We start from the raw sequence: 13,720 nt of genomic DNA on the forward strand, positions 1-13,720 counted from the left end.
CTAACCTCCCAGCATGTCTTTGTAGTGTGGGAGGAAACCGGAGTACCCGGAGGAAACCCACACAGGAACGGGGAGAACATGCAGACTCCCAGTAATCGGTGTTGTGGTTGGGATTTGAACCGATGACCCCGGTCCTACGAGGCGGAAGTGCTGACCACTTAGTGACCGCGCTCTCACCTCTTCTTGGCCTCCATTATTCCTCCTCCTGACCTACAATTCTCCTCCTTCCAGTGTGTTTTATATTATTATTATAGATTTCTATGGGAATGGAACCTTTGTGTGTCTCACACATGGGGGGGCGGACTGCACCCCCCCATCTTTGTAATACTCAGGAACCCCTCCCCCGATATGAGGAGATTGTACCATGTGATTGGTGAATGTATGGTGGGGGGAGGGGCGCGGTCTGTACACAGGACAGGGGACTCGAGTCACAACAACACCGCCCTACCTCCCCCTATAGGGCAAACAGGGACACTGTGGGCGGCGCCACAGACGGCCGTGGGAGACGCGGCGGACGCATGACGTCATCGGATGTGCGGGCGGGAACTTCCGGCCGCAATGCATTACTGGGAGCTGAAAGAAGACACTGCAATACTGGGGAACCCCAATAATATCACCTCCATATACCGTCCTGTCCGGCGTACCCCGCCTGTGTGTGCCCTATAGAGAGCCGTGTATGACCTCCATTTATATATATAACTCAGACCCTTTCTTCTGTATATAACCTCCCTCTATATACAGTCTGTCTTCTGTATACCACACACAGACCCCCCCCCCGGATATACCCTCCCTCTGTATTATATGTATATATAACACAGACCCCCCCGTATATACCATCCCTCTGTATTATATGTATATATAACACAGACCCCCCTCCTCTGTATATACCCTCACTCTGTATTATATATATGTATATATATATATATATATATATATATATATATATATATATATATATATATATATATATATATATATATATATATATATATACACACACACACACACAGACCCCCCCTGTATATACCCTCCCTCTATATACCACACACAGACCCCCCCTTTGTATATAACCTCCATCTGTATACAGCCTGTCTTCTGTATACCACACACAGACCCCCCCTGTATATAACCTTCCTATATATACCACTCACAGCCCCCCCCCCCGTATATACCCCCCTTCTATATTATATATAGCACATACCCCCCCTCTGTATATAACCTCCCTCTATATATACCACACACAGACCCCCCCCTGTATATACCCTCCCTCTATATTATATATATAACATATGACCTCCTTCTATATATACCACACACAGACCCCCCCCCCTGTATATAACCTCCCTCTGTATACTATCTTCATACACAGACCCCCCACCCCCAAATTTGTATATAACCATATATATATATATATATAACACAGGACCCCCCCCCCCCCCCATTGTATGTAACCTCCCTCTATGTATACCCTGTCCCCTCTCTATAACATCCCCCTATATATACAACAGACCCCTCTCTGTATACAGCCCGTTCCCCTATGGAGTCCTCCTTCCTCATATAACCCAGATATCTCCTCTACATCTTCTCTTCATACAGATAACCTTCCTCTATACACCCCCCCATAGAGTATATAAAGCCCTGACCTCTATATACCTTACCTATCTTCTATAACAATCCCCTCCATATACACCTCCCTCCCTGATATAGTCTTCTTCTATATACCATACACACCCCTCTATAATACCCCCTTCCATGTATCACATATGCCTGATATCATCTTCATTCACATACCATACAGAACCCCTTCCATCTATATACAGCCTCCTCCGTATACTATATAGAGTCTATTCCTGTATATAACCTTTCTCCATATACCATATAAAGCCCACATTCACCTGTATATAACAGTTTCTGTATGCATTATACAATCCTTCCATATATGAACCTCCTTCCTCTATATAGAACCCCTTCAATGTATAATGTAGAGTCCCTTCTCATCCATCACCTCCCTCTATAGAGTTCACTCCTGTATATAACCTTCCTCCATATAGAACCAGTTTCCTTATATAACCCCCCCTCCCCCTCTGTGTACCTTATAAACCCCATTTCTCTTTATAACTCCCTCTGTATACCATATAGAGCCCTTATCCATCTATAACCTTCCTTCATATACCATATAGAGCCTCTTCTCCTATATAGCTGGGACTTGTAGTTTTGCAACAGGAGGAGGTCCGCTAATTGCATATCCCTGATATAGAGCCTCTTCTCCTATATAACCCCCTCTATAGTATATATAACCCCCTCTATAGTATATTATATAGTCTCTTACGCTATATAACCCCCTCTATAGTATATTATATATGGCCTCTTCCCCTATATAACCCCCTCTATGTTATATTATGTAGAGTCTCTTCCCCTATAGTATATTCTATAGATCCTCTTCCCCTATATAACCCCCTCTATAGTATATATTTCTAGATTCTCTTCCCCTATATAACCCCCTCTATATTATATTTTATAGATTCTCTTCCCCTATATAACCCCCTCTTCAGTATATTATGTAGAGCCTCCTCCCCTATACAATCCCCTCTATAGTATGTTATATAGAGCCCCTTCCCCTATATAACCCCTCTATAGTATATTATATAGAGCCCCTTACCCTATATAACCCCCTATATAGTATATTATATAGAGTTTCTTCCCCTGTATAACCCCCTCTATAGTATATTATATAGAGCCTCTTCCTCTATATAACCCCCTCTATAGTATATTCTATAGAGCCCCTTCCCATATAACCCCCTCTATAGCATATTATATAGAGCCTCTTCCTCTATATAACACCCTCTATAGTATATTATATATAGTCTCTCCCCCTATATAACCCCCTCTATAGTATATTATACAGAGCCTCTTCCTCTATATAACCCCTCTATAGTATGTTATATAGAGCCCCTTCCCCTATATAACCCCTCTATAGTATATTATATAGAGCCCCTTCCCCTATATAACCCCTTATATAGTATATTATATAGAGTTTCTTCCCCTGTATAACCCCCTCTATAGTATATTATATAGAGCCTCTTCCTCTATATAACCCCCTCTATAGTATATTCTATAGAGCCCCTTCCCATATAACCCCCTCTATAGCATATTATATAGAGCCTCTTCCTCTATATAACACCCTCTATAGTATATTATATATAGTCTCTCCCCCTATATAACCCCCTCTATAGTATATTATATAGAGCCTCTTCCCCTATATAACCCCCTCTATAGTATGTTATATAGAGCCTCTTCTCCTATATAACCCCCTCTATAGAATATTATATAGAGCCTCTTCCCATATATATCATCCTCTATAGTATAGAGCCTCTTCCCCTATACAACCTCTCTATAGTATGTTATATAGAGCCCCTTCCCCTATATAGACCCCTACCATATAGAGCCCCTTCCCCTATATAACCTTCCTACATATACCATACGGAGCCTCCTCCCCTATATAACCTCCTTCATACACCATATAGAGACACTTCCCCTTTATAATTCTCTCTATATATTACATAGAGGTCCTTCCCCTATATAACCTCCTCCATATACCATATAGATCCCCTTTCCCTATATAACCTTCCTTCATGTAGCATATAGAGCCCCTTCCTCTATATTACCACATCCGTATACCATATAGAGCCATTTTCCCTATATAATCTTCTCCATATAACATGCAGAGCCCCTTCCCATTTATATATATATAAAATAAAACCTCCTCCATGTACCATTTAAAACCATTTACCCTATATAACCGCCTCCGTATATCATATAGAACCATTTCCCTATATAATCTTCTCCATATAGAGCCCCTTCCCCTACATAGCACCCTCCGTATATCATATAGAGCCTCTTCCCCTATATAATCTCCTCCATATACCATATAGAGCCCCTTCACCTATATAGCACCTCTATAATATATAGAGCCTCTTCCTCTATACACCCCCGCCATATACTATACTGAGCTCCTTGCTATTAATAGCCACCCTCCAGATAGTATTTAGAGTTTCTTCCTATATGTAACCCTCTCCCATATACCATATAGAACCCCTCTGCATACTTAACACTCCTCTTTATAACATATAGATCCTTTTGCCCTATGTGACTCTTACTGCATAACCTTGCCATTTCTATATAGAGATTCCCCATTACGGTAGACTGTGCTTTACACAGAGAGCCCCCTCCTCCCTCCGTATACAGATGAAGCGGGATGATGATGTCTCCTCTAAGTGACCAGGAGCTGCTCTGAACCTCCATCATGCAGGTGACCTACGAGAGCTTCCAGGGCCACGTGACTGCTGTTCATGGCCCTCAGATGCCCGGTGATGGGGGGGGGTCTGCTCTGTAGTAATAAGCCTCTGGGTAGGCTCAGCCCTCATCTTATATAACAGACAGACTATAGACAAGACGGAAAGAAGCTGTATAGGTTATGGTGTGTGTGTGTGTGTTATATATGTGAGCTGCAGAAGTCCCTGCGTTGAGGTGGGGACCTCCACCATCAACTCTTGCACTGATCAGCAGCCCTGGGTCCGGCGGGAAGATGGATCTGGTGGGAAGATGGATCTGGTGGGAAGATGGATCCGGTGGGAAGATGGATCCGGTGGGAAGATGGATCCGGTGGGAAGATGGATCCGGTGGGAAGATGGATCCGGTGGGAAGATGGACAGGTGGACATTTAATAAACCCTGGCAGTTCTCACCCTCTCTTCCCCATATTACCCCAGCACTGGAGAAGTGTCTGTGGAGCTAGTTGGATTAGACTTGGTTGCTGCGTTATAGGCTCGTAGTTGGTTGCGTTAGGCTTGGTTACTCTTACTTGTTGTAGTAAAGTTAAGCTGGCTTGCATAATATACAGTAAGGGTTAGTTAAGTCAGTTGGGTTAGGTAGAGATGCTCAGTATTAGGATAGTTTGTTGGGTCCGGCATAATTATTTAGTATTAGGGTTGGAGTAATCCGTTGGGGGAAGCTTGGGCCGTGCTTTTGTTTTGGTACCTACCCTGTTTCCCCCGAAAATAAGACCTAGTGTGATTGTCGGCGATGGCTGCAATATAAGCCCTACCCCCCCCCCCAAATAAGCCCTAGAAAAAGTCAGTGTAGGTCTTATTTTCAGGGTAGGGCTTATTTGGGGGGTAGGGCTTATATTGCAGCCATCGCTGACAATTACGCTAGGTCTTATTTTCAGGGTAGGGCTTATGGGGGAGGGGTAGGGCTTATATTGCAGCCATCACCGACAATCACGCTAGGTCTTATTTTCGGGGGAAACAGGGTAGTGTCCTCCAACTGAAGGCTGGTGCTCTGATCCAAAGGCATCTTTCAACTACCTTGTGAGTTCAAAAAATAATCACTTCTGAAAACATTTGAGCTGATGCTCCCACCCTAAGAACACATTTTTTTTTAAGGGCCAATAACCTACTTACCCCACTTCTGTCCCTTTTCTTCCATATTTTTCCTACCCGGCAGCAAAGGGACGCAGTGACGGAAACACCGAGGTGAAGCTTTGAGGTAAAATACCCGGAAGGTGCGGAAGAAATAAAATGGATTTAGTTAAAAGTTTTAGGAGTGCGAAAAAGTCTTCCCAGGGCAGGGGATCCCTTGTTACCCCCCCCCCCCCCGCCCCTCCCCCCCCATACCACTCCATTGTCTAGGGTCAGCCAGCATTTGTGTATTGCAGGCTTTGGTGACGTTTGATGATGTGGCGGTGTGCTTCTCGGAGGAGGAGTGGAAGGGGCTAAAGGACCAGCAGAAGGATCTGTACTGCCAGGTGATGACGGACAACTACAAGAACCTGACCGCCCTGGGTGAGCCATTCTTGAATATATGTGATGCCTCTATACAGCTGCATTATCCTCCTGGATCATGGTGCAGTATGGAGGATATGGGGGGGGGGGGCAATTTATTAAAAGGCAGATAGACCGTGCACTTTGCAAGTACAGTTGATCCAGAGCTCAGTATAGTTGCATAGTTAGTAAGGTTGAATAAAGACACCAGTCCATCTAGTGTGAGTGTCTACAATTGTCCCTATCCCTGTACATTGCACACTCACATCGGTCCCTACCCTCAAGGAGCCCACAATCCAAGGTTCCCGACTCACATTCATATACTGGGGCCAATTTTTGGACAGAAGCCAATTAACCTACCTTGCATGTCTTTGTAGTGTGGGAGGAAACCCATGCAGGCACAGGGAGAACATGCAAACTCCAGGCAGGTAGTGTCATGGTTGGGATACGAACCACTGTGCCGCCCACTACACCACTGTGCCGCCCACTACACCACTGTGCCGCCCTTCAAGTTTTACTTTGCGAGGAATAACCCAATCACGTCCAAGGAAAAAACAAAACAAAAAAAAAAAACAGCATTTTTGCTTGCACGTGATTGGATGATAGAAGCCAGCAGAGCTTCCCCTCGTTTACTAAGTGTAACGGATCCCCGTCGCAGTTCGCTTGGGTGCTTACATTAGTACCAGAAAAAAAAAAAAAAGAGTGAAATGCCGCGCTAAAAACTAAAAATTCAATATAATCGAAATATAGCTGCAGCTCAACTTCTAAGATATATACAAACACGTAAAAATGATCATAAAAATATTAAAAAAAAAAAAAATCTGCGCAATGAAATTAAACTAAAACATATTAGAAACCAAAAAATATTACACCAAATAATCACTATATTAATACGTAATAAATGAATATTATAATAGTGTATAATCCATGATAAATAGCCAGTCCCCAAATATAGGAGGACGATGGAAGATTGTATCTCAGTCCAGTGAAATATGTGAAGATGATACATTTAATAAAATCCTTCTGTGCAGACAAAACACCGATGCCTGTGATCCTCCGCCGCACAACGTATGCGCTTACCAGAAGGCAAGCAGTGAAAAGCCTTGTATTGTAAGATCAGCATCCGGACATCAGACCGACAATGGCAGGAGCTGACTGTGAGCGCACCGAGACCAAGCCAAGAGATCGCAAACTCGATCGGCAGATCAGTACCCAGCGATCATAATCTCAGTGGATAAAAAAGAGAACGCGCCATTGTGCGAATCAATAAAAACAATTTATTGTAGCAAAAAAGTATTGCACTTACATTAGTAAAACCAATAAAAGCTCATAAGAGGAACGCCGGCCGGCTTGCAAACACCCGTCCTAGACGGCGACGACGTCAGCGCGTCTCCCTCCCTACCGTTACATTAGTACACTGCTTCCTCCAATCTGGACCTTTCAGATATTACGGGCAAATATTGTAACCAAAGACCAGATGAGACTAGCTCAGTTACAAAGCTGGGACATGAACTGTTTTATTTGCTATCCCACGCAAATGTGTACTCCAGGGTGGCAATACAAACTGTAACCGGAAACCTAATTAACATGAGCTAATTAACTAACCAGACTAGGTGACTCAGAGATATGACCTTTCAGGTCAGCCTTGTTGTCTCCTAGCACACTGACTATACAATACACTAGAGCTGCAACTAAAGATTCGTTTGTCGACTAATCTATAGATTATTTTTTCGATTAGTCATCGACTATATGATTATTTATTTATTTTTATTAATCTAGTGGTTTTTTTTTTTTATTAGCTAATTAATCCTTTGGATAACCTTACAAAAAATGATAAGTACATAAAAAAAAAGGTAAGATAAAAGAATATAACTAGTACATACATATATATATATATATATATATATATATATATATATATATATATATATATATATATATATATATTATATATAAGTATGTACTTATATTCTTTTATCTTACCTTTTTTTATGTACTTATTTTTTGTAAAGTTAAGATAAAAGAATATATATATATTATTTTATCTTAGCTTTTTATTTTCTGTTCAGAAGTCCATGTATGTTTATAATTTATTTTTTACAATGCTTTCTTTTTTTTAGGGGGAGGGTGTGTGGGGACAGTGTCAGTGTGTTTTCTTTTTTTTTTGTTTTTTTTTAAATTATTTTTTACAATTTTTTTTTATTATTTATTGCAATGTTTTTTTATCAGCCCTGTTGGGGGGGCTATGGTGAGATATCAGGGGTCTTAACAGACCTCTGACATCTCCCATTTGAGACAGGGAAAGGGACTGGAGACACAGATTCCCCAGTCCCTTTCTCTGCAGCCTCTGCTGCACTGATAATGAATGTAGAAAAGACAGCGGCTTCTCTCCATTCATTAACTGAGACATGGTAATCACAGGAGGTTACAATGTTTCAGTTATGTGAATGGACAGAGTCGGTGGTCACTGACTCTGTCCATTCTGAAAACGAAGGAGCCGGGTTTACCGGCTTCTACCTCCGCTCTCCATCCTGAGATACCGAGGGGGTGGCGGCAGCATGGAGGGGGAGAAGAGAGAGGGGGACAGATGCACGGAGGGGGACACAGAAGAGAGAGGGGGACAGCAACACAGAGGGGGAGAAGAAGGGGGACAGATGCACAGAGGGGGGCACAAAAGAGAGAGGGGGACAGATGCACTGAGGGGGAGAAGAGAGAGGGGCGGCAGCACGGAGGGGGACAGATGCACGCAGGCGGACACAGAGAAGAGAGAGGGGGACAGAGGCACGGAGGCGGACACAGAGAAGAGTGAGGGGGACAGATGCACGGAGGGGGACACAGAGAAGAGAGAGGGGGACAGATGCACGGAGGGGGAGAAGAGAGAGGGGCGGCAGCACGGAGGGGGACAGATGCACGGAGGGGGGACACAGAGAAGAGTGAGGGGGACAGATGCACGGAGGGGGGACACAGAGAAGAGTGAGGGGGACAGATGCACGGAGGGGGACACAGAGAAGAGAGAGGGGGACAGATGCACGGAGGGGGAGAAGAGAGAGGGGCGGCAGCACGGAGGGGGACAGATGCACGGAAGGGGACACAGAGAAGAGAGAGGGGGACAGAGGCATGGAGGCGGACACTGAGAAGGGAGAGGGGGACAGATGCACGGAGGCGGACACTGAGAAGGGAGAGGGGGACAGATGCACGGAGGCGGACACTGAGAAGGGAGAGGGGGACAGATGCACGGAGGGGGACACAGAAGAGAGAGGGGGACAGAGGCACGGAGGGGGACACAGAGAAGAGTGAGGGGGACAGATGCACGGAGGGGGACACAGAGAAGAGAGAGGGGGACAGATGCACGGAGGGGGAGAAGAGAGAGGGGCGGCAGCATGGAGGGGGACAGATGCACGGAAGGGGACACAGAGAAGAGAGAGGGGGACAGATGCACAGAGGGGGACACAGAGAAGAGAGAGGGGGACAGATGCACGAAGGGGGACTCAGAGAAGAGAGAGGGGGACAGATGCACGGAGGGGGAGAAGAGAGGGGGGCGGCAGCAATAAGGAGGAGAAGAGAGGGGGGCGGTGGCACGGAGGGGGACAGATGCACGGAGGGGGAGAAGAGAGGGGGACGGCAGCACGGAGGAGAGCGGGAGACATGGAGCAGTGTGACGCATCAACGTCCTGTACGGACATCGACGTATTTTTGTAGTCGACGTAATCGATTACGTCGACTCGTCGTGGCAGCTCTACAATACACATTATCAGAAATATCAACACAGAACTCCTTCACACAATAGCAGAGTTAATTAACACAAACAACAATGGGTGAAAGACTCTTAGATCCCTCACTAGCATTATTTACAATAAACACATTATAACAGACAACGGACAGACAGGTGGCTGGAGTTGAAGACATCAGCATCTTCTTTGAGTCCCAACATTATGAAGCACTCACTATTTATAATATGGCATATACAGGGTTCCCAGAGTCTGTGTTTTTTGGGGGGGGACATGGACTTGACTGCAAAGTAACATTACTTCAAGGGACCCCAGGCATACACCTCACAACGAGTGTTGTTCCCTTAAAATCCAGGGCCCATAGTCAGTAGGCAGGGGGTTCATTCAGTCCTCTCCGAAAGCCTCTGTCCCGGGTGAGTCCATCACACTAAGCTTTGGAGCAACCGCACTTGCAGAGTGCACAGTCTATTCGCCTTTAGTAAATCAATCCCAAAGCGTTCGCATGTAGCATGTAATGTGTGGCGGTCTCTCTGCAGGACTCTCAGCATCCCCTCCAGAGATTGTGCTGAAGATTGAGAGAGGAGAAGACCCCTGTGTGGACATTGGTGAGGAGACCGCAGGTCAGTTCAGGGCCACGCTTATCCATGTTATCAAGTACTAATTCTGCTCCTCAGAAACCCCAACACCCCACAGGCACTACGCTACCGGGGTGGTGAATCTCCACAATTTTCTCCTACACCCTACACCATACTAGATGTATAGATAGATAGCTCTGTGAAGACAACCATCACATACAAATATATACATCTATATACTATATATAGAAAGGCCAGTATGGTGGCCTGGAATTATGGGTGGAGCCCGGTGGAGTATATAACCAGCCCGTTCGCCTAGCTCCCTCGTCGGTTCCGGTGCGCGATATCTGATACGTCAGAAATCAAGGGCCGACTATCCTCGAGACCTTTCAGTGAGCCGGGTTCGTGAGTTCCACGCTGTTCCGTCCGCCTTAGTGTCGACAAAGCCTTGTCGTTCGTCAGCGTCCGTCTGATTGCCGTCTGAGTCGCTATACTCAAATCAAAATTTTTCCGTTGTCGTACAACACGTCTGGGCCGGCTGTCGCAGGTAGGGCTTCGGCACCCATTTCATTTCATGTGTTACAAAGTCACGTAAACTAGATTCCTGAACTCACGAACCACTCACTCTAGATTGCACGAACGTCTTAACTGTGGCACTCGTATTCGTTACTTCATGTCACTACCCCTTCTTCGAAAGAAGCCGTTATCACTTTTCGGTACATGTCGTTCTTGCCACCAGGCACTTCGTTTCGTAGCACGTCGCTGCTAAACCGAACGACTCCCCCGATCATTTCTATGTTCGAATCGATCGAACCGTTTCGAAATTACAGCCGTCTGCTTGTCACGTTAAACTGAGCACTCCGGCCAATGGCAATCTAATGTTGTTCAAAATCATGAAACGGTCGGACCGTTTCAAATCCGAACAAGTTTAAGCATTTCAATCATTTCATGCTGTTTGTACTATGTCTGTCATTTCGTTTCATTTCATTTCAATCATTTCAGTCATTTCAATCATTTCGAGTCGTTTCAATCATTTCAGTCTGTTATGTCGGATCATTTCATTTCTACCATTTCTAAAGTCATTTCATCATTTCTGTCACTTACCGCGCTCCGATGCGAATCCCGTCGCATCTCCAATGCACCGATTCGCTTCGAAGTGCCCCAGGGTTCGGCCTCATTTCTGTACATGCTCCAGAGACTGAGTCACTCGCAGGTTCAAGTACGGTCCTTGATTCTAGTCTTTGTCATGGCTTTCATTTCTGTCACTTATTACACGCCAATGCGAATCCTGTCGCATGCTGCTATGCACCGATTCGTCCTGGCGTGCCCAGCTGCTACGCCTCATTTCAGTACATGCTCCAGAGACGGATTCTTTTGTTGTAACCATCAGTCCAGTCGTTGAATGTTGTCTCTGTCATGGCATATCATTTCTGTCACTTATTACGCGCCAATTCGAATCCTGTCGCATTCTGCTATGCACCGATTCGTCCTGGCGTGCCCAGCTGCTACGCCTCATTTCGGTACATGCTCCAGAGACGGTTTCTCTGTTGCAACCATCAGTCTAGTCGTTGAAACTTGTCTCTGTCATGGCATATCATTTCTGTCACTTATTACGCACCAAAGCGAATCCTGTCGCATTCCGTTATGCACCGATTCGTTCTGGTGTGCCCAGCTGCTACGCCTCATTTCAGTACATGCTCCAGAGACGGGTTCTTTATTGTAAACCATCAGTCCAGTCATTGAATCTTGTCTCTGTCATGGCTTATCATTTCTGTCACTTATTACGCTCCAATTCGAATCCCATCGCATTCCTTATGCATCGATTCGTTCTGGTGCGCCCAGCTGCTACGCCTCATTTCAGTACATGCTCCAGAGACGGATTCTTTGTGGTAACCATCTGTCCAGTCGTTGAAACTTGTCTCTGTCATGGGATGTCATTTCAGTCACTTATTACGCTCCGATTCGAATCCTGTTGCATTTGGTTATGTACCGATTCGTTCCGGTGCGCCCAGCTATTACGCCTCATTTCGGTACATGCTCCAAAGACAGGATTCTTCTGTTGGGTTCATGGGCTCGTCCTTTGATTCATGTCTTTGTCATGGGTTTTCATTTCATTTCACTTATCACGTTCCGGTACGAATAGTCACTTCCGTGTACTAAATTCGTATCGGCGTGCCCCAGGAATGGCCTCATTTCAGTACATGCTCCAGAGTCCGTTTCGTGCTCGGTCGCAAGTTTGTGGCATGGCGATTCAGATCTCTGTCATGGCGGATCCACTCATTTCACGGTCACATACTGCTTCCCGGTTAGTCCAGTTGACTCTTCAATGCCGGATTTCTATCGGGGGGCCTTGATCATCAGCCTCATTTCACTGTTGAATTGCCTCAAAAGAATTAAAGGAAAATTTTGTTTTGCATCGGCGACGCAACCAAGTCACGTCTCTGTTGTCGTATGTACGTTATTCTAAAGAGCAAATTTCGGTTGTCCGTTCATTTCATTTATGTCATTTATCACATTTCCAGTCTCACCTCCACTAGTTAGCTAGACATCTCTCTTTAGGTGTAGGATTCTCAAACAAAACTTCACCTTCATCTCCTCAGATCAGTCGAGTTCTCAGTAGGTCCAACCTGCACCTGGTCGAACGGTGCCTCCGTAGGTAAGAGAGGGTCATCTGGGAGGGAAACGCTTACGAGCGGTAGTATCCTTCTCTTTAAAAATGTTTTCTCAGGAGTCTCCTACGAGTCTTGTAATCCATGTCACCCTCATAGGTTCCGTACAGGAGAAAACCCAGACCCAGGGATTAATAGGCTCACCAAGCCTGGATTTTGCCACCATGTCCCAGGCTGGCAGCGAGGACTACACGGCTCCGTTGTCCCCTTCTCTTGTCTCAGAGAGTGGCAGCCAAAGGTCCTTCAGAGCGTGGACCATTCCCAGGCTAACAGCCGAGTTAAGGCGCAGGGGTGTACCCTTTCCAGCTACAGCCAGAAAGGCCGAACTTTACGGGCTCCTCTTTCCTCCCCCAGCCGCGGTTGAGGATAGTGCCCAGCAGGCCTCCCTGGGCTCTATCGCTGCTTCCATCACGCAGCTCCACACTCTGGTGTCATCTCTGACGACCTCAATGTCAGAGGTTCAGAGTCGGGTGGCCCTCCTCGAGACCCGCCCATCCGTTTCTCCTCCAATACCAGCTTCACAAGCAGTGGATAACACCAGCGCAGGTACCCCCGGGTGTACACCAGTAGTGTACCCTTCTCATTTAATATCAGCCAACATCAGGAAGGACATCCTAGAGGGCAAGGACGTCAATCTGGCTTCACTTCTTATCTCCATTCATGAGCTGGCAGAAAACAAAGCTTACACTTGGGGGGACGTGTCGGTGGTCCTCAAAGCCAAAGACCCCAGGCTGGACAGGAAGCTTTCTGTCACCGAGTTCACCTTGGCCTTCGGCATGCTGAGGGACGTCATCTGCTCGGCCTCCCCCGGCAGGAGGGAGGAACTGGATCGTTACCTCCACGTGGTAGTCGACCTGGGGTATAAATACGGCGGTTTTTCATTTTATGACTATCACCGCTCCTTCTCCGCTAAGGCGGCCGCCAGGC

At 45.9% G+C, this 13,720-nt stretch overlaps 1 protein-coding gene across 3 annotated transcripts in view; it reads left to right on the forward strand.

Annotated features, from left to right (window-relative positions):
* Positions 1-529: 529 nt before the first annotated feature.
* LOC143973741 (uncharacterized) overlaps positions 530-13,720 on the forward strand; it is a 65,976-nt gene continuing 52,785 nt past the window's right edge. For 2 of the 3 annotated variants that reach the window (XM_077474579.1, XM_077474580.1), the window contains exons 1-4: positions 530-674; positions 4,184-4,309; positions 5,716-5,842; positions 10,086-10,169. In XM_077474579.1, the coding sequence (XP_077330705.1) occupies positions 4,304-4,309; positions 5,716-5,842; positions 10,086-10,169 (217 nt within the window). In that variant the 5' untranslated portion in view covers positions 530-674; positions 4,184-4,303. Of the gene's footprint in view, positions 675-4,183; positions 4,310-5,504; positions 5,547-5,715; positions 5,843-10,085; positions 10,170-13,720 lie in introns of all 3 variants that reach the window. The other variant, XM_077474582.1, reaches the window with a different exon arrangement.

Source organism: Lithobates pipiens, unplaced genomic scaffold (assembly GCF_037356315.1).
Source record: "Lithobates pipiens isolate NorthernLeopardFrog02 unplaced genomic scaffold, aLitPip1_a1.2 Scaffold_94, whole genome shotgun sequence".
Lineage (NCBI taxonomy): Eukaryota > Metazoa > Chordata > Amphibia > Anura > Ranidae > Lithobates > Lithobates pipiens.